Here is an 18,719-nt window from a genome sequence, read left to right as displayed (position 1 = left end):
TTTTACAAACCATTTAACACATTTGTGTTGCAACATACAATATGCCTCCATATAACACACCTGTTTGAACAACTAAAGAAAATATTTTTCTCGGATTAAGTATTTTTCTTCTTTTTCTTCATCAAGATGATTCTTCTTTTTCTTCTTGGCTTAACGACCTCTAAGGTCACGACGGCCATCGAATGGCTTACTAAACTTCCCGATACCACGTAGTTGGAAAGTCAGTCCTCGCTACGGGAGGACTGTCAGGATGGGGTTTGAACCTCGGTCCTCCCGTTTGAAGAGCGTTGCAGCTGTCGACAACCGTTAAATAAATTTTAAACCGTTGGTTAAAACGTCCTTTATTAAACTAAATATATTTTTGAATTATTTAGATGAATGCCTTTAATTCCTTGTCATATAGTTATGCTCATAAATTAAAAATTGAATAAATGTACAGAAAACTGGGCATAATCTGATATCCATTGCGACACGTAATTGGTTAAAATTCGAACCCTACGATGAAAATAAAATAATACATTCGACAGACAATAACAGACTGGGAAATGAGATAAATTGTGCATGTGCCAAAAACATCTTAAAGTGTGTGTAAAATTATAAATAAATAGTAAAATGTCTGATTTATTATTCTTACTATTACTTACTAGAACCTAAGTTTTACGCAACTCTTTTACTTTTTGTTTTATTTTTAAACAGGCATTCGTTTAGTTCTGTTAAGGATTGCAAGACATCATGGCATCAGTGTGATTCATTCGTTTGGTTCCCATCGACATGGTACACCAACACATCGCTAAAAAGCATATTTTTCGTAGCGAAATTGCTAAAGTTAATCTCCCGATCGAAGGGAAACCCGAACGGTAGTGCGTCAATGTACTTCGATCCCGATCCCGTACCACACGTGTACGTTGCGTCAAAGTTGGAAAACTGCGCCATCTTGGGCGGATAGAAGGGCGTCACGATGAAGAAGAAACTCAGCGGGAAACCGTTCGGATGACCCTTGGGCAGCAGTAGACGATCGGGCCAACCGCAATGTACCTCGGACATGTCGAGCACGAATTGCTCCTCACCGTTGTACGCCTTCATGATACGCTTGTACAGCTCGGAGTACGTCGTCCGGTCGCGAATGTCGTAGTAGAACTCGCGCGAATTTCGCTTGATCTGATTGTCGCCCATCGCCAGCTCAACTGTGTATTGATCCATTTCGACGAAAAATTTCTTCAGATACTGTAGCTGACTAAGATGGTACATCTTGGGACCCATGTACATCCGAACCACTCCCTTACCGGCGAATTGGGAGCTAACGTTCAGTACATAGCTGAACGGTTTATGGTTCAGGCGCTGTTTTCGTGCATACACACTGAAATTCCACGTCGATTGCTCCGAGCCATAGTTGAATCCGAGCCCATTGCTAATGTCCACATCGAACGGTTCCATGTACGTGATCAGTTTCTCCACCGAAACTCCCTTGATTTCGACACCTTCAAACTTCAGCTGATCCACGGTGTACGGCGGAAGATAGCTCTTAAAGTCCCAGTAGAAACTCAACAACCGTTGATAAAACTGATAAAACACGGGATCACGCATCGATGTTTCGTAGTGCATCAGCACACCCGGCCATACTTCACTGGCCGACCCGTAATAGTCTCCCTGGGCCAGTACCATTCGCGCGGTCGTCTCGATCATCTTGTAGTAGTCCACATTGACGCTATCAACAGTGCCACTCACAAGATTTCCCATAATATCAATGGCTTCCGGTTGGCGCAAGCTGATCCGCTGACCATCACGCGTCACCACGTAACCCAGATCGATCGCCTGCCGAACACGCTCCTCGTAGGCTTTCAATCCGCCGAGCTTAATGGGATCGTACGGCCGCCAAAGGAAGTTACTTTCGCGCGATCTAAACGGAACACCGTTCCAGTAGCGTAGCATTGAGTAATATCCGGTCGCAATCGGTGATTCCCAGGTAAGTTCCTGTATCGGGCCCAACCCGTTCGAGCTACGCTCGAGATAGTAACGAGCGAGAAGCTGCTGATGCATAAACAGGTACAGCTCGCCTCTACGATCGTTCTTTAGGCCAAGCTTATCCCCACCAAGGAATGGTGCATAATCCATCATGAAGTAGTAGTAGTACGAGTTCAAGCCCACATCTTCGGTAAAGTACGACAGGGATCCTTCGCCGTAAAACTGCGTTGCAAACGACGAGGTGTAATTTGATAGGGCTAAATTGTACCGTTTGTTCGTGTGGAACCCGTAGTTCGGATCCATGGCGCGTCGATTGGCCGCGTCGTGGAATACATCCCCGTCGAAGAAGTAGTGTGGATAGATCTCGTAAATGGCCGGTAGAACGATACCCTGCAGATCTGGCCGGTGCAGTACGGAGAGTGTCAGCGCACTGAGAAACATTCCTTCGTTGATGTTCTGACGCGCCCAGATGACGTTCTTGTAGTACGTATCCCAATCGATCGCATTCTCGAAGAGTCGGTACAGCTGCAGTGTTTGTTTGGCGTACCAGTAGTTGTAGATGGTGAAGATTTGTCCCTTTCTAAGCAGACCCTGCTCGTACGACTGTATGAACTCGTTCACTTCGGTATAGTTCTGGAAAAGAGTCACAACACTAATGCTCAAACTCACACTCCAGGTTACATCCGATGGCAGCCCTTAACATACCGCATATTTGTTCGGATCCGTAATCCAACGTCCGGTGTACGGGAGATACTCCTCGAAAGCGATCGGTTGATGCAGATGGCGCAGAATCTCAAAGAAGAACTTTTGCTTCACAAGAAACTCTTTGTCAGCTGTAATTGGTCGTGAATGGAAAACTGAATTCGGAAACCCCTTTTTGGTCGACTCCTTACGTACCATATTTGATGGCAGCTCCGTTCACTGTTGCCTGCGATATTGGTACGTAGGTGCTATGGCAGATCGATAGCACCGTACCGAGGATTAGCAGCATGCAATTCGTGCGCTGCATCGTTCTCGTTTGGGTAGGATCGCAAAGTTTAAACTGTGCTCGTAACGCTACCGACCACCTGCTTTTATAGATTCTCCCGTTCAACCGCTGATAACGATGCGAGCAACGATGACGACATTTCGGTTACATTTCGTTAATCAAATAGCATTACCGAATGAGCTGCACGAACTTTGCAACAGTGTGCAAGGATGCAGTAATTGTGATAAGCTGAGCAGTGGTCGGGTATTGCATAAAGCTGATAGACTAGAAGCTGCATTGACACGTTCATTCTGGTGTGTTAGCGTAGGGCAGTGAATCGGAAGTTTCGCGTCCATTTTTAAACTGATATCAGCATTGAATCTGTGTGATATTTATGTTTATATTACATTAATTATTATTTTATTACAATACAGGCCGGGCTAAGGGATTTATAGAACGTTCCCTACAGAATGTACATTTTCCTCAATCATCTCTTGAGTGGTGCATCAACAACTATCTAAAAGAAAACTTTCCTTTTTTGACATAATTTTTATGTCATTAGGTTTTTTTTCGATTATTTTTAGAGGCTTTGAGCCTCTGAGACTACGTTCGCGTCTCTACCGTGTACAAAATATGGTTTATACCAATATATTATTTCAAACTATTGCAATTATGGCTAGCGAAAAGTTAAAACTAATGCATAGTTGTTTCTGTATAAATTGCTAATGCGTAAAAATCTAATAAGGCGGTTCTGATGCATTTGTCGGGTGATGGGATTGTCGCGTAATCGGTGTAGTTCCAGCAATCGGTAAGGATGTAGGTGATGTCAACGCCACAGAAGCTGCAGAGTTTAGGACTGTATTTATTGAGGATGTAGGTATGGGTAAGCCAGGGTCGTGTCGGGAAATGATTCGAAAGCGGGATGGGACTCGTTGGTAGTGGCTGGATTTGATATCTTCCCATGAAGCGGTGTTGTGCTTGATGGGGCGCAGTTTGTTGCTGAGGTCTAGGTTGTGCCAGGTGGTGTTCCAGCGTTGGGAAGTTATGGTGTTGGTAAAGTGGATGGCATCTCGGCGGGGAAGGGTGTTGTGTACTTCTGTTGAACGAAGCCGACCGCTATTGGCCAGACGACCGGTTTTCTCATTTCCGTTGATTCCAGAAAGCAGCACAAAACAATTGTCGGGGATGCGGGCATGAAGTCTAGGAGCTGAACGTGAGGGTCTTTGAAAGTGCCGTGTTCCACGACGGCCAGAACACTGGCACTGTCGGTGAAGATGGTCGGTTTGTATTAGTTCGTCGGCGGCCAGTATGATGACTATTGCTTCGACAGAGAAGATGAAAGTGTGTTTAGGGGCTTTGGCGCAATTTTCTATAGAAATGTCGTTTGGCTCACATTCTGTTGATTTATTACTTATTTTACATATTGAATGCAGTTCGTGTTGCTAGATTTCAAGATGATCCTACCAAATGCTGCCTACTACAAATTTAACATTGTTTACTTACATTGTTATAACATTTAGACAAACATTGTTTACTTTTTTTTTAAATTAACATACAATTACATTTACGAGATAGGGCCGGCTCGGTGGTATAGGCGACAGCGGCGCCGGTCTTCAAACGGCAGGACCGGTGTTCAAATCCCACCCGGACCGTCCCCCCGTAATGAGGACTGACTAACCAACTACGTGGTATCGGCAGTCTAGTAGGCCATTTTCGATGGCCGGCATGACCTTATAAGTCGTTAAGCCAAGAAGAAGAAGAAGAAGAGATTTACGAGGTACAACTTCAGAGCTTTATAACAAATAAACCAGCATTTATAATGGCTGAATTGCCTTTTTCATGATTTGATACTGATTGATATTGTGCAAACATTGAGTGTTGTGATTTTTTGTAAGCCTTATAAGTAGTAGCTTTCCCTACGGAAGCCATGTACGGTTAGGATTCGGTGGGTTCGGATCGCGTGCACGTTCGCAGACTTTTCTGTGTAGCACTTACACATCAGCCGGTGACCGTTGGCATGGCTTCGGTGAGTTAGCGTGTCGAATCTACCGATTCAAGTTGAACCTTGACAGTCATCACTTCATCCCAATTATGGCCAGCCATGCCTCTTCTGCCCGAATGGACGGCCCAAGAGGACTTTATCGACTGAGTCGTCCGGCGCCATTCTCATGATCAACCCTGGCCATCCTAATTCACTACACGATGGTAAGATCATCGTACAGCTCGTAAATGTAACGGTCTCCATGGTTCTGAGCAACTCTCTCTCTCTCTCTTTCGAACACGATTAAGAGGCATCGACTAATAGCAGCCAGCACCCTTCCTTATATCTCAACTTTTATTTGATTTTCGGTACTGATTTTTAAACCTAGTTAGGTGAGAGTTTTGGGTGACTTGAAAAGTGCAATCACCTATCTGTACATTATCCCGAAATCAGAGTTTGTTAGTAGGGCCACTGAAAGTGCCACTGAGAGGCATCATCTCCGGTACAACCATTTCTGGTTTCAGCTGCCTTTGTGACAGACCTTGGACGAACCTTACGAGCTGAAGAACTGTAGCCATGTATGAAGCTTCCTGGAATCGGTTTGGTAATCTGGCAACAAGACGTGCTCTACCACATGCGTGCCAAATAAAGAAAGAAAACACAGTTTAATGTGTATCCAACTGGTACTAAACATTCGCGAAATTGTTGTACACCTTACAAGTTCATTTATCTTTCAATCGTATTTTTATTTTTTACCTTTTTTTGTTTCGTACTAATTATAGAAGTTTTTTTTACAAATTCGTTTGAATTTTACACAAAGAAAAAAGCCTTAAATACCGCTCTGTACCTTGATAAATGATCTTATGCTGCTTGCAAATATGCTGGTAAAAACCGCAGGCTTAGTTCTATCACAGCGGAAACTACCCCAAGACACGAGACCGTATAAGCGATCACCACAAACAAGTGGACCACCACTGTCACCCGCACACGTATCAGCAGAATCACCCCGTGCGCAGATCATGCTGTAAGTAGAGAGGTAGAGAAACGGGTTCCGGGGTTTTAGTTAATCTACATTTTAGCAGCTTGACACCTATTGCTTACTTTGCGCTTATGGGATTGGGATACCATTGTAAACGACAAGTTCTTTGTGGAATGAGCTGAAGTGATCCAATTTGTAGTATATTCGATACGGCGTTCGTTCTGGTGTTGGTGATCCCCCAACCAGTAACATAACAAATTCCAGAAGAGGACGTCGGTTCAGTGTTCTGAAGCGTTATAGGTGCCACATTTGGATAGCCACTAAACTCGTTCCTGATCTCTAAGATCGCTATATCATTATCGTTGGCACTGTCGTAGTACCTAGGATGTACCGTAACGCGTGCAACGGAGAATTCCACACTCGGTCCGAGCTGTGTTGTACTACCGCCATGTAAAGAAATCTGAACAACAGCAATTATTATCAACCAAACAGTTCACCTTGCTATCTGGAACAGGCTCATTACCGTGCTTGTGTTCGACGCAGGATACACACAGTGTGCGGCCGTGATCGCGTACTTTGCACCGATCACCACAGCACCACAAGTAGCGTACCCATTTTTGCGCAAAAGCAGCATATGTGGGTGATCCCTAATGTCTGCATTGCGTCCCGCTACAATACGACTGGATCGCTCCTCAGCACTTGAACCAGAAAGAGCACAGAGCAATAGCGCGTACGCGAAGAAACTGCAAACTTTACCGCTGGTCTGCATTGTCCTACCAGTCGGTTAACCGTCTGTGACTAAACAATAACTTTACAGTACAGATTCGTACATGCCGTTTTGCAAATTCGAACGCATTATTGATACAGGTGCACCAACGTGGTTAACAACCAGGACAGACATTCTTCCAAACAGACATTCTTGTGAATGAGCACTGGCGCGGTTGGGAAAATATTAAGATAATTGTGCAATCTTTCTATTTACAGATATTTAAACTCTTGCTAAGTCATTTGTCAGAATCATTGGTTCAATGGCCGTCATGTAGAAGTCATGAGCTGAATGGTTATACAACAGAAAGATCTGTGCAACAATAACAACAACAAAATCATCGAAACAGCTGTTCACATTGTCAACAGCATTCATATCCGGATCCCGGAGAGTCTTCCAAATCTCGTGGCTTCGTCCCGATCGATGAACAAGATGTCTGTGTTACACATTGCCCTAGAAACTACGTTTTGTTCAACTTATGGTATTCTAAGCGGCAATGCGAGATTGTCCTATTTTTGTTGTCGATCAACTAGTTTAATAATAGACAATACGGCGTCTAGCCGGCCGTATTTTTGCAATAAAAGAATAACTTATTTAATAATAATCTTCTCCAACTTCTTCTTCTTGGTCTGCCCAGGGTTGAGCACGTTGCGTAGACATGGCCAGGTTGAAAGTCCGTTTCCAGGAAACTCGGTCTCCTCCATCCACGGCTGCATCCGATCTCCGACAATTTTGACTCCACTTGATCCAGCCAACGAGCTTGCTGTGCTCCTGTACACCTCGTGCAGAACGGGTCGCTGACGAGGATCTTATTGGTGGGGCATAAGTCCAGCATCCTCATCACGTACCCCAGCCAACGTATCCTTCCGGCTTTGAATACCGTCAGGTTAGTCAAACCACAAGCTCAGCAAGCTCATGGTTCATTGTCCTTCGCCACAAGCCCTGCTCGCACACACTGCCAAAGATAGTCCTTAGCACCCGCCGTTCGAAAATGGCGAGTGCATTGGCGTCCTCCGTCAGCATAGTCCAAGACTCTGTCCCGTAGAGGACTACCGGACGTATCAAGGTGCGACATAACGTACATTTCGTTGCCTGTTGGAGTCTTCTCGATCGCAGGGGTTTGTGAAGTCCATAGTAGACACGATTCCCCTCTTCTTCTCTAAGTTCTTCCTGATTCTGGCATACGCTGATGACAAGGACATCATTGGTTTGGGCTCTCTTATGTAGCAGAAGCTTAACAAAGTATCGGGTTCGGAGTATAACTCGGATAGGAGATTAACGAGGTGAACGTACCATACCACGGCCCATGGAAACTTCTCCTCTCGAAAAACCTACCGTAACGGATGATGTTCAGATTGTATTGAACCTTTCTGGCTCACATACGCCACTGGGACTTTGACTTTTTCCGAACCTGCCTCATGGCCGAATTCGACAGAAGCATGCTCAGAACGATTTGTGGTAGCAAGAAGTTCAGAAGGATATGTATGGAAAGCTTAGAGAGAATTGGTAATGGAATAACCACTGCATTTACGAGCTTTCAGATGGGTTGATCATGACTTGATGATGGCACCGGACAACCAATAAAGTCTTCTTATTTTAAGTCCGCCCACACGGCCAGAAAAGGCATAGTAGGCCCAAATTGAGATAACGTTGAAACGTCCGCCAAAACTAATGGGATAATGAAATAGTTGACGGGGACTTCTATTGCATTTCAAGAAGGCTGAAAGGTTGTAGCGCCTGATAAAAAATAACTAATTCAATAACACATCGAATTAAACTCGTAGAACCTGTAACAGTAACGAAATAGAAAATCATCATCAGTTTTTAATTGATTTTGGCTTTTTATTCAAAAAAGAAAAAAAAAATATTGTAGCAAAAAAGTCGAAGAAAATTGGAAGAACTAAAATATTAAATGTGTAAACATCCTGCTTCAAGCAAAACCGGCTAAATATCTTGGTCAAGCACAATTGTCAAACGTGGATACATCAAATGTCAAAATGTAAAACAACCTGGTGAAATAAAGGAGAGACGTCTCTTCTGTTGGGAAAGCGAATAGTGAAGAACGTGTTTCGGCCTTATGACTTCGGAAATTGAATTTAATTGAACTTTTTACAACTCAGAAGTGGGATTACCAGAGCCTATTAAGTGAACATTTTGAGCGTTCGTGAAAGGTGTAGTTTGTAGCCTTCTCCGTGAAGAGAGTGTTAGTCAAAATGTTGACAAAAGATGAAAACGACGCCGCCACCGCCATGTTGCCCGATGAAAGAGACGCCGCCGCCGCCATTTTGTATAGTGAAAAGAACAGTACGGTTCCACATGGTTTGAGCTTAGTCCGGAACTCAACAAACGCCATCATCGATGCAAATCACGAAATAGAGTTGCTGAAAAAGAAAATCGAGATTCTTGAGCTGCAACAGAAAATCGCAGCTCTAAAAGCCCCAGCTACTGTTTCTTCAGGGCTACAACCAGCAGTCATCAAATTCGAAGATGTTGTAAATTTGTAGTATAAATTGTAGACGTAGACAAGACCGTGTGCTTTCACGTGTTTTCTCTCCCGCTTTATTTTACCATGTGCCTTTTAGGCGGATGTGTATTTGACAGCTGCGGTACTGCCAACAGTGCAGCATTGTTGTTGAAGTTTCGACGTTTCGAAACTGAGATTGTTATAGCAAAGATATGACAGCTCTTCCGCGCGAAATAAAAATTTTCCTCGTACTCTAGAGGTTGAGCCTCTGCGGTGGCTTGATGGTACGCTGCGACCTGCGCAAACCAATGTCCCCTGGCAAGCTCGCTGAAACCGACAATCTCTCAATCGCAGCTCTATTGTTCGAAATCTGTTGAAAAGGAGGGTCAGTAGGGTTAGCGGAAACATTAGTATTGTTCCCCGTATTCGTCTGTAAGTCCGTATTCGTCTGCAGGTCGGTAGGTACATGGGTGACTACAGTGTCGTAAGTGTCGTAATACGTTTTACCAGCCATCTCCTCACCGCGCGAAAAGGTTGCTTCTGTTGGACTAATAAATAGTCCTGTACCAACTGCACGTAGTTGGTCAATGTGTCGTTTCCATATACGACCATCCTTAAGTTTGACCAAATAGTGAAGTTTGCCCAAACGTTCCTGGATAGTTCCGAATTCCCACTTATTGCCGTGCAAATATTCGCGAGCTGCAATATTCGATCCAACTTTAAGTTCTCTAATTTTCGATTGAACTTCGCTATGATTCGTATCATTTGATGGAATCATCAAATCTAGTCGGGACCGAATCTGACGACCGAAAACTAACATTGAAGGTGAAAATCCAGTAGCTGGATGAATCATTTTTCGGTACGATAGTAGGATGTTACAAAGTTCACTGTGGATCTCTGAACGATCACATTTAATAGATTTTAGCTTACTTTTCATCGTTTGTATAAACCGCTCCGCTTGGCCATTTGTGGCTGGATGGTATGGAGCACTTAGTTTATGTACTATTCCATTATGCTTTAGGAACTGTGCAAACTCCCCGGAAGTAAATTGAGGACCATTGTCACTCACTAACACAGAGGGAAGTCCATATGTACTGAAGAACTCTCTACACAACCGAATTGTTGTATCCGTAGACATGTTCTTGACTATGTACACCGAAGGCCATTTGGAAAACGAATCCACCAAGATGAGGTAGTAAAATCCCATGAACGGACCAGCGTAGTCCACGTGTATACGTTGAAAAGGTTCTGTTGATTGTTCCCAACAATGGTAAGAAACCTTGGGTGGATTTGCCTTCGCTGACTGACAGGAGGTACAATCGTTGATCATATTTTCAATATCCTTGTCTATGCCTTCCCACCAGCAGTAGCTACGCGCAAGTGACTTAATTCGTGAGATGCCAAAATGTGTAGAATGAAGTTCACGAAGAACTTTCATTCGCAGAGTAGGAGGTATGTATACTCGGCTACCACGCATCAAGCAGTCTTTTTGCAAACTGAACTGCTCTTGCTCGACACCAAATCTAAATTTTGCTTCGATTTGTTTTCCTGTCCTAAGGGCTCGAAGTAGTTCCCGCACATTTTCATCTGCCAGGGTGGCAGCACCTAATTCACTAACGTTAAGTGGCAAGGTTTGTATGGCATTTACCTCTACTACGTCAGGTTCCTCAATTTCCGATGTAGAATCGGTGGAAGTAATTGGCAGGCGAGACATTGCATCAGCATTTGCATGCTCTAAAGAACGACGATGACGAATCTTGTAGTCAAAAGCCTGCAAGAAGGCCGCGTAATGCTGCATACGCATCGCGGACATTGTAGGGAGTCCCTTGGACTCCGAAAATATTTGGCTTATTGGTTTGTTATCCGTCACCAAAGTAAATTTTCTACCGTAGAGATATTGGTGAAATTTACGAATACCGAAGATTATAGAGTACGCTTCTTTATCAATTTGCGAGTATCTCTGTTGTGTGCGAGTCAGAGATTGGGACGCATACTGTAACGGTCGTTCAGTTCCGTCGGGGTACTGATGACTTAGCACTGCTCCAACCCCATAGGGTGATGCGTCAGTCGCTAACACTACTGGAAGCGATGGGTCGTAATGCACCAGGAACCTATCCGACTGCATTTCCTTCTTTACCGATGCGAAGGACTTCTCACATTCTCTACTCCACTGAAAGGGGACTTCATCTTTAAGTAAATTATTTAATGGGTACAAAATTGTACTTAAATTTGGAAAGAATCTTCCGTAGTAATTTACTAGTCCCACAAAAGAGCGTACTTGTTCCTTGTTTTGAGGAATAGGCATATTCTGTATCGCGTCGATCTTTTCGCGCACTTTATGGATTCCGCGTTTATCGACCATGTAACCGCAATATTCAATTTGATTTGCGAAAAAGTCGCACTTTGCTTTATTGACTCGCAACCCATACTTGGTTAACCTTTTAAGTACTTCTTCTAGTCTAAGCAAATGAGTCTTAGGATCGGGGCCGGTAACTCGAATATCGTCTATGAACACCGTTACATTCGGTATCCCTTGCAATATTTCCTCCATAAGACGCTGAAATATTGCAGGTGCGGACGCGACCCCATACATTAGTCGTGTGGGCCGGAAAAGTCCTCTATGCGTACTTAGAGTAAGTAAATCCCGATCTTCTTTTCGTACTTCAAGTTGCAAATAAGCCTGGGAAAGATCCAATTTGGTAAACTTCTCCCCTCCCGCAACGGTAGCGAATAGTTCTTCTACTGTTGGAAGAGGGTGTTCGTCAACAAGAAGATTTGGATTGATGGTGATTTTATAATCACCGCATAATCGTACCCTGCCTCCAGCTTTCTTTACTGGGACGACAGGCGTGGCCCAATCCGAGTGGTCTACTTTTTCCCAAATGCCCTCACTCACAAGATGGTCGATCTCATTTTCAACCGCACTGCGCACTGCAAATGCCACGGGCCTGGCTTTAATGTAAATAGGTTTCGTGTTTTTTCTAATCGTAAGCGAAGCTTGTATTCCTTTAATTTTACCTATACGATCATCAAAAACAGGTGAATACTTTCTGAGTAAGGCATTTAGTTCCCTAGCGGTAGAATGATCCCCACCGCTGCAGTATGACATTGTATGCGTACCAGGTTTGAAAACATGGTTAAAATCTAAATTCAAAGCAAGTAGCCAGTCGCGACCTAACAACGGATGCCTACTGGAGTTTGCAACGTGTAATGGTAATGTGAACTCATTACCGTTAGAAACAACTTTCACCATTATTTTACCAAGTACACCAATATCACTGTCACAGTAACTAACGAGTCGTATATTAGTAGGGAGAATGTCCAAGCAGTCAAAAAATTGTTTTTTGTCATGTAGATTTATCAGGGATACAGGCGATCCGGTGTCGATTTCGAACGTCAGCTGTTTTTGATTGACTATCAGACTCAAACGGAACTTACCAGGCATACCACCGGTCGCGCTTAGGTGAAAAATATCCTTGATGATGCAGGGCTGCTCCTCCAGGTGGTGTGTTCCATCCGTCCGCTGCTTCGTTTTAGCCAGACACATCTTCTCCAGATGGCCTTTCTTCGTGCAGAATTTGCAGATCGCCGTTTTGTATTTGCACCTGTCCGCATAGTGACCAGCATCCCCGCAGCGATAACAACGTTTCCTTTGCTCCTCAGGGTTGCTCGGCTGACGAACGGCACCTCGGCTCGTACTTGCTTGGTTGGACGAATGGGCACCTCGGCTCGTCCTTGCTTGGTTGGACGAATGGGCACTCTTTTTCGTTTTGTTTGCTCCGTGCTCGATGTGCTGAACTTCACTTTTTGGACGAGAATTATGCATTTCATCGGCTCCCCGATGAGACATCTCCATTCCGTATGCGATTTCCTTTGCCTTTGTTAGCGTTAAATCGCGAACTTCCAGCAATCGGGATTGTATCACCCGATTACGGATTCCAAAGACGAACTGATTCCGAAGAGCCCTATCCAGATAATCCCCGAAATTGCACGACTGAGCAAGCTTCTCTAAATTCATCAGGTAGTCGCTAAGCGATTCGTTGTCTTGCTGTTTGCGACTAGCGAACTTGAAATTCTCGAGGATTTCCAGCGGCGTGGGGCTGAAATGCTCCTTCAGAAGGGCAACAATTTCACTGTACGTCTTTGTGGTAGGTTCAGCATTCTTCAACTTATTACACAGCACATCGTATGTAGGGCCCCCCATGTAGTGTAGCAGGAAATCCCGTTGGTCGTCTTTCCGAACATGGTAAATCCGGAACGAAATCTGCAGTCTGTCCAACCATCGATCAAATTTCGACGTAGCAGGGTTGAACGGCTCGAACGTGAACGTAATTTGCGTTCCGGCAGCGGGAGGTCCAGTATTAGGATCGGTTGGGGGTGCCATGGAGGAAACACAGTCGATAAATCGCGTAGTTTCTTAATCCTCGTCGCCAGAATTGTTGTAAATTTGTAGTATAAATTGTAGACGTAGACAAGACCGTGTGCTTTCACGTGTTTTCTCTCCCGCTTTATTTTACCATGTGCCTTTTAGGCGGATGTGTATTTGACAGCTGCGGTACTGCCAACAGTGCAGCATTGTTGTTGAAGTTTCGACGTTTCGAAACTGAGATTGTTATAGCAAAGATATGACAGAAGAATTTGTTGATACATTTGGTGGTGACAACAGTGATCACATTGAGCGTTGGTTTAAGGAATTGGAGCGAGTCTTCCTTCCATATAATATGGATGACGCGAATAAGTTCCACTCTACACGTCGATTGCTTACTGGAACGGCAGCTAAATTCGCAAAATCACTCGATGTTGCAACCTATCATGAGCTGAAAGATCGTTTGATACAAACTTTCAGCAAAATCAAATCGGTTGAAAGTACGTACAAGCAGCTTAGAGCACGACGACTTGCACGGAATGAATCCATCATCAGTTATATCCTGGACATGCAGACCTTGGCTTGTGATACTCCGATCCCAGAAGAAGAATTGATCAACATCATCATTGATGGAATCGGTGATCCCATCAACACCGCATCAATTCGTTTCGCCGCCAGATCTATGAATGAATTGCAGCAGTTACTTAAACGATATGAACAAATTCGCCCACGTAATATTGCAACGCCGTCATCAGCCAGACCTATGAATCAACCAAATAAGGGCGGTAAAGAAGCAGGTGATATCCAGCAAACAAGATGCTACAATTGCTCAAAATATGGGCATTATCAAAGTTCCTGTCCTTCACCACGTCGACCGAACGGATCATGTTTCACGTGCCATAAGATGGGACATGTCAATCGGGACTGTCCACGTCGTGTCTCATCAACTTCAGCAGCTGTTCAGCAAGATGGGGAATTAGAGTACGCTCAACCGATTCAGTCAATTCAGGAGCTGGATGATTTTCGCTTGGAAATCACACGCCGCGATCAAGAGATAATGGCAATGGCTGCCAAAATGAAAACGCTCGAAGAGCAGCATCAGGATTATCAGCGTCACATTGCTGTCCTCAAGGAATCATTATGCGCTAAAGAAGAACATTACAACATGCTGCAATCAGATGTTGAAGAGCTGCGTAATCGGTTAGAAGAAAAAAATCGAATGATTGACAATTTGGAAGATTTGCTAAAGGAGAAAGATAATCAAGTTGATATGGCACGAGCAAGGCTCAGCGCAATGCAGGCACACCATTGCAGCTCAGAAGGAGCGTTGACAAGCTTGGAAGAAGCAATCGGAGATAAGGAAAAACAAATGCAGCAACTGCGCGACCAGCGCGATCGAGCTGAAGCGGAGAAAAAAGAGGAACGAGAGCTACACGAACGTGAACTCGCCAAATTCAAGATGAAGCTTCACTCTTTGGATAGCGAGGTAGAAAAGCTAACGACACGTCTGCATAGAGCACTTGCCGAAAAGGATCGCCTGGAAGCCAGGTTCAAGGGACCTTATGTAATACACAAATGTTTGCCCAATGACAGATATGTAATACGAGACATTGATGGAGCACAACAAACTCAAATTCCCTACGATGGCGTACTCGAATCAGATAAACTAAGGAAGTGGATGTCGCAAGATGCAGACCCTGCATCAGTTTGCACATAGTCAGGGGGGAATTGAGGGCAATTCCCAAGTCAGGATAGCCGAGCTGTAAACATCCTGCTTCAAGCAAAACCGGCTAAATATCTTGGTCAAGCACAATTGTCAAACGTGGATATATCAAATGTCAAAATGTAAAACAACCTGGTGAAATAAAGGAGAGACGTCTCTTCTGTTGGGAAAGCGAATAGTGAAGAACGTGTTTCGGCCTTATGACTTCGGAAATTGAATTTAATTGAACTTTTTACAAATGAAAGAAGTATAATAAATCGTTAGTTGTTTAACAACTGTAGAACTCCGATAAATGTACCCGGAAGAACATTCTTCCTTCCGATGACTACAATAATTTAATTTAAAGTATCTGGTGGACCGATATTTCATGCGAATATAGGTGACCACCGATCATGATCCATAGCAGAGGAACATTTTCTACTGAAAATATTTATCTCAACCAAGGAATGTGGGGAAAATTTGTAGTTCCTGTACTCAAATTTGCCTCTGATACCAACAGTGGCGAATCAAGCTGTTTGGGGAATTCATTCTATCCTAGGCGGAATGGAAATCGGGGCTCATACCATCATACATACTGTTGTATTGGAAGACTCCTTCCTATGCATTACATTATATGGTGAGAAGTGGACAAGGAGGCGGAGTAGGAGAAAAGAGAAGGGGGGAAGTATTACCCCTTACCGTACAGAGCGCTATTGTATTGTACAGAGCCATAAAGATTGTTATTGCACTCTTCGCTCAGGGCGCTCTTCACTCAGTGCTGAGCTACGTTATTTTTTATGTATTACATTCGCTATTTGTTGTTTAGCTGTAGCTAAGATTGCTATTTCATTCGTTTCTGCTCGTTGCGTTCCGCTTTTCTGTCCATTGGGTACTGCGATTGATCACCCAATTTGACAGCCGTCTGCTGACAGTAGAGTTCTTCTCTATTCAGCACTCAGTGTTTGTAAACAAATTAAGCCGGCTGAAGCCGTCGAATTTGGGCCAGATCGTCAGCGCGGTAAAAGCGGAACAGCATCGTAGCAATACTTACTGCAGAAAGCATGGCCAACAATTCAAAAGATCCAGCCGAAGTACATTGCTCCAAAACACGGGACAATCAATAGCAATTACGTTACATTTATCTTCTTTTTTAGCACCACATCCAAGCACAAAACATAATCGTTATCCATCCTGGATCGCACTACCTACGCATTGGCCGTGCGTCCGATGTAAATCCCGTCCGAATCCTGCACGCGATTGCACGACGACGCAAATCTGGCGGAGATGTCCATAGAGACGGTGTGCTTCCGCCGGTAGTTGAGAAAACAAAGGAATTACTTCAAGAGCTGGAAGATTGCCGGCTGCAGATAACGCACACACTACAATCGTGCGTACAGTCGAACGGCCAGCGTCGATATGCCACTCCACCGCAACAGATAGCCGCGTTCAATAGACGGTCACAGCCGGAATTGGTTGCGGACAGTGAAACCGAGTGGCACGATAAGCATGGAAGTGACGTTGTGATAGGGGAGGATGTGCTGCTGCTAAAACCGGACGGTGATTATAATGTCCATTTTCCAATCCGACGAGGCGAGCTGAATCTGCACGGTGGAGTTGGTGGTTCACTGTTCGGTGTTATGACAGATTTGCAGACGATATGGGAGTATGTGCTTCACACACGGCTCCAAATCGAACCGAGTGAAATGCGGCAGTACCGGGCAGTACTGGTAATACCGGATATTTACAACCGTGCACATTTGCGAGAGTTTGTTACGCTGCTGCTGAATCACATCGGGTTTGGGTGTTGTTTTTTGGTGCAGGATCATGTAGCGGCCACATTCGGCGCCGGTCTCGGGTACGCCTGTGTCGTCGATGTTGGCGACGAAAAAACATCCGTCTCGTGCGTGGAGGATGGTATATCGCATCCAAACACACGGGTACGATTCGATTACGGTGGAGCGGATGTAACGCAGGTGTTTTACTGGTTGCTACAGAAGTGTGCTTTTCCCTACCGGGAGTGTAACGAACGGACGCCCCTGGACGGTATACTATTGCGCCGGTTAAAGGAAGACTTTGGACACGTAAATTTGGACGTTTGTGGTTCGCTTGAAAAATCATTCGCCGTGCAGCACCCCGGACAGGCGAAACGTAACTACACGCTACAAGTAGGCGATGAAGCGATGGTTGCTCCGTTAAGTATTTTTTTCACCGAACTGCTAGCGATAACTGGTGCGAATCGAACTGCACCGAAAACACAGAAGGGCTGCTCATCACAACCACATCCGGAAGATTGTTTCGATGCCGAATATTTAAGAGAAACTGGAGTAAGTAAAATGGAACTAAAGTAAAACAGGGTTCGCCAAAACATTACACCGGTACCCATTTCGATCGATTTTAGCGTCGCAATAAGGAAAACCTGGAGCAGTCGGCCATCGACAGCGGTACCCTAGCAAACACGGAAGCACCCGACGAAGATCTCGTGGTGGATGGATTGGACCAGGAACGTGAACCAAAATCTAACGATCGAGATTATCTGCTTCCCGGTGGACAACTGGTCGGACTCGATCAAGCCATCATACAAAGCATCGAACGTTGCTGTGAGTACGTTTGTGGTATAGAATGAGCTTCCCCAAAAATTCCCCAAAACACGTATCGTTCCAATTTCATTGTAGCGAGCGATGAGCTGAAACGCAAAATGTACGGTTGCATTTTAATTGTTGGCGGTGGGATCAAGTTTCCCGGCATTGGCAGTTGGCTGCAGTGCCAGGTGGCAAGCAAAATTCCACCCGCCTATCGGACGGAGCAGAGCATCGTTTCGAGCCCGAAAGACATGGATCCGGAAATTACCAGCTGGAAGGGTGCTGCGGTAATGTCGTGCCTGGAAAGTGTGGTGGAGCTGTGGTTGACCGAACCGGAATGGACCCGGTATGGGTTGCGCATTTTGCGTGAGAAGGCCGTCTTTATGTGGTAGTGTGGGAGGGATTGTATCGACAGGTTTCTTAGCTAACCTAGTCCTAGTGGATTAACCTTTTTGACGGGTATTGGACAGGCTCAATATTTCATGATTCAAAAATCAAAATAGAGTTGAGCTTCGACGATAGCTTGAATAAAGTTGGTTTTATGCTACGATTTATCATGGATTAACAAGAATAAATCGTCTAGTTTCAGCCAGATGAAGTCGATCAACGCCAGATAGAAAGGCAATCTGCTAAAGAATAATAAATCATTCGTTTCCTCAACCAAATTCAGAAAATTCAAATGATCGGAGAATTTCACACATGGGGACGCTCGAATGAAACAATCGGAGCATTCATTTTGCTGAAACATTTCACACGTCTAATCGCGCCTTCATCGATCAAATTACACACCTTTTTTATTTTATCCGCCATCTTATTATCGAAGCTGATACAACGGACGAAAAGTGTATTAAAATTACCTTCTATTTTGTTTTATATGATTCTCTTTTTTAACCATAAAAATATATTTCAACTGATTTTTTCAATCCAAAACAAACTGACAATTAAATGTCATT

General features: G+C 44.4%; 5 protein-coding genes across 6 annotated transcripts in view; 2 read left to right on the top strand and 3 right to left on the bottom strand.

The window, feature by feature from the left end:
• LOC126556046 (digestive cysteine proteinase 1) overlaps window positions 1–18,719 on the top strand; it is a 283,799-nt gene that overhangs the window by 161,701 nt on the left and 103,379 nt on the right. The gene's annotated exons all lie outside the window — the stretch shown is intronic.
• LOC126555969 (hexamerin-1.1-like) lies at window positions 737–2,971 on the bottom strand. The gene is made up of 3 exons (XM_050211120.1): window positions 2,860–2,971; window positions 2,668–2,795; window positions 737–2,595 (listed from the first exon to the last, which is right to left on the bottom strand). Exons 1-3 carry the CDS (start codon window positions 2,969–2,971, stop codon window positions 739–741), a joined length of 2,097 nt encoding a protein of 698 aa, XP_050067077.1. The 3' UTR covers window positions 737–738.
• On the bottom strand, window positions 5,740–6,658 carry LOC126567423 (kallikrein-6-like). The gene is made up of 3 exons (XM_050223647.1): window positions 6,413–6,658; window positions 6,012–6,349; window positions 5,740–5,932 (listed from the first exon to the last, which is right to left on the bottom strand). Exons 1-3 carry the CDS (start codon window positions 6,656–6,658, stop codon window positions 5,740–5,742), a joined length of 777 nt encoding a protein of 258 aa, XP_050079604.1.
• LOC126567422 (uncharacterized) lies at window positions 9,476–13,503 on the bottom strand. The gene is made up of 2 exons (XM_050223646.1): window positions 12,558–13,503; window positions 9,476–9,489 (listed from the first exon to the last, which is right to left on the bottom strand). Exons 1-2 carry the CDS (start codon window positions 13,501–13,503, stop codon window positions 9,476–9,478), a joined length of 960 nt encoding a protein of 319 aa, XP_050079603.1.
• Window positions 16,249–18,158, top strand: LOC126556038 (actin-related protein 8). Its single transcript, XM_050211204.1, has 4 exons — window positions 16,249–16,278; window positions 16,342–17,511; window positions 17,586–17,784; window positions 17,860–18,158. Exons 1-4 carry the CDS (start codon window positions 16,249–16,251, stop codon window positions 18,156–18,158), a joined length of 1,698 nt encoding a protein of 565 aa, XP_050067161.1.

This window comes from Anopheles maculipalpis, chromosome 2RL (assembly GCF_943734695.1).
Source record: "Anopheles maculipalpis chromosome 2RL, idAnoMacuDA_375_x, whole genome shotgun sequence".
NCBI classification, from domain to species: domain Eukaryota; kingdom Metazoa; phylum Arthropoda; class Insecta; order Diptera; family Culicidae; genus Anopheles; species Anopheles maculipalpis.
Note: the sequence above shows the minus strand (reverse complement) of the source record. Positions and strands in the feature narration are given on the sequence as shown.

What these genes read in the sequence shown, in the direction of transcription:
- LOC126567423 (XM_050223647.1), bottom strand. Translation starts at nt 6,658, where the DNA reads ATGCAGACCAGCGGTAAAGTTTGCAGTTTCTTCGCGTACGCGCTATTG. An exon ending in CTGCGTCGAACACAAGCACG is followed by an intron (nt 6,350 to 6,412) that starts GTAATGAGCCTG and finishes GCTGTTGTTCAG; the next exon opens with ATTTCTTTACATGGCGGTAG. An exon ending in CCCAATCCCATAAGCGCAAA is followed by an intron (nt 5,933 to 6,011) that starts GTAAGCAATAGG and finishes CTCTACTTACAG; the next exon opens with CATGATCTGCGCACGGGGTG.
- LOC126556038 (XM_050211204.1), top strand. Translation starts at nt 16,249, where the DNA reads ATGGCCAACAATTCAAAAGATCCAGCCGAA. An exon ending in AATATTTAAGAGAAACTGGA is followed by an intron (nt 17,512 to 17,585) that starts GTAAGTAAAATG and finishes GATCGATTTTAG; the next exon opens with CGTCGCAATAAGGAAAACCT. An exon ending in ACAAAGCATCGAACGTTGCT is followed by an intron (nt 17,785 to 17,859) that starts GTGAGTACGTTT and finishes ATTTCATTGTAG; the next exon opens with CGAGCGATGAGCTGAAACGC.
- LOC126567422 (XM_050223646.1), bottom strand. Translation starts at nt 13,503, where the DNA reads ATGGCACCCCCAACCGATCCTAATACTGGACCTCCCGCTGCCGGAACG.
- LOC126555969 (XM_050211120.1), bottom strand. Translation starts at nt 2,971, where the DNA reads ATGCAGCGCACGAATTGCATGCTGCTAATCCTCGGTACGGTGCTATCG. An exon ending in CGGAGCTGCCATCAAATATG is followed by an intron (nt 2,796 to 2,859) that starts GTACGTAAGGAG and finishes GACCAATTACAG; the next exon opens with CTGACAAAGAGTTTCTTGTG. An exon ending in CGGATCCGAACAAATATGCG is followed by an intron (nt 2,596 to 2,667) that starts GTATGTTAAGGG and finishes ACTCTTTTCCAG; the next exon opens with AACTATACCGAAGTGAACGA.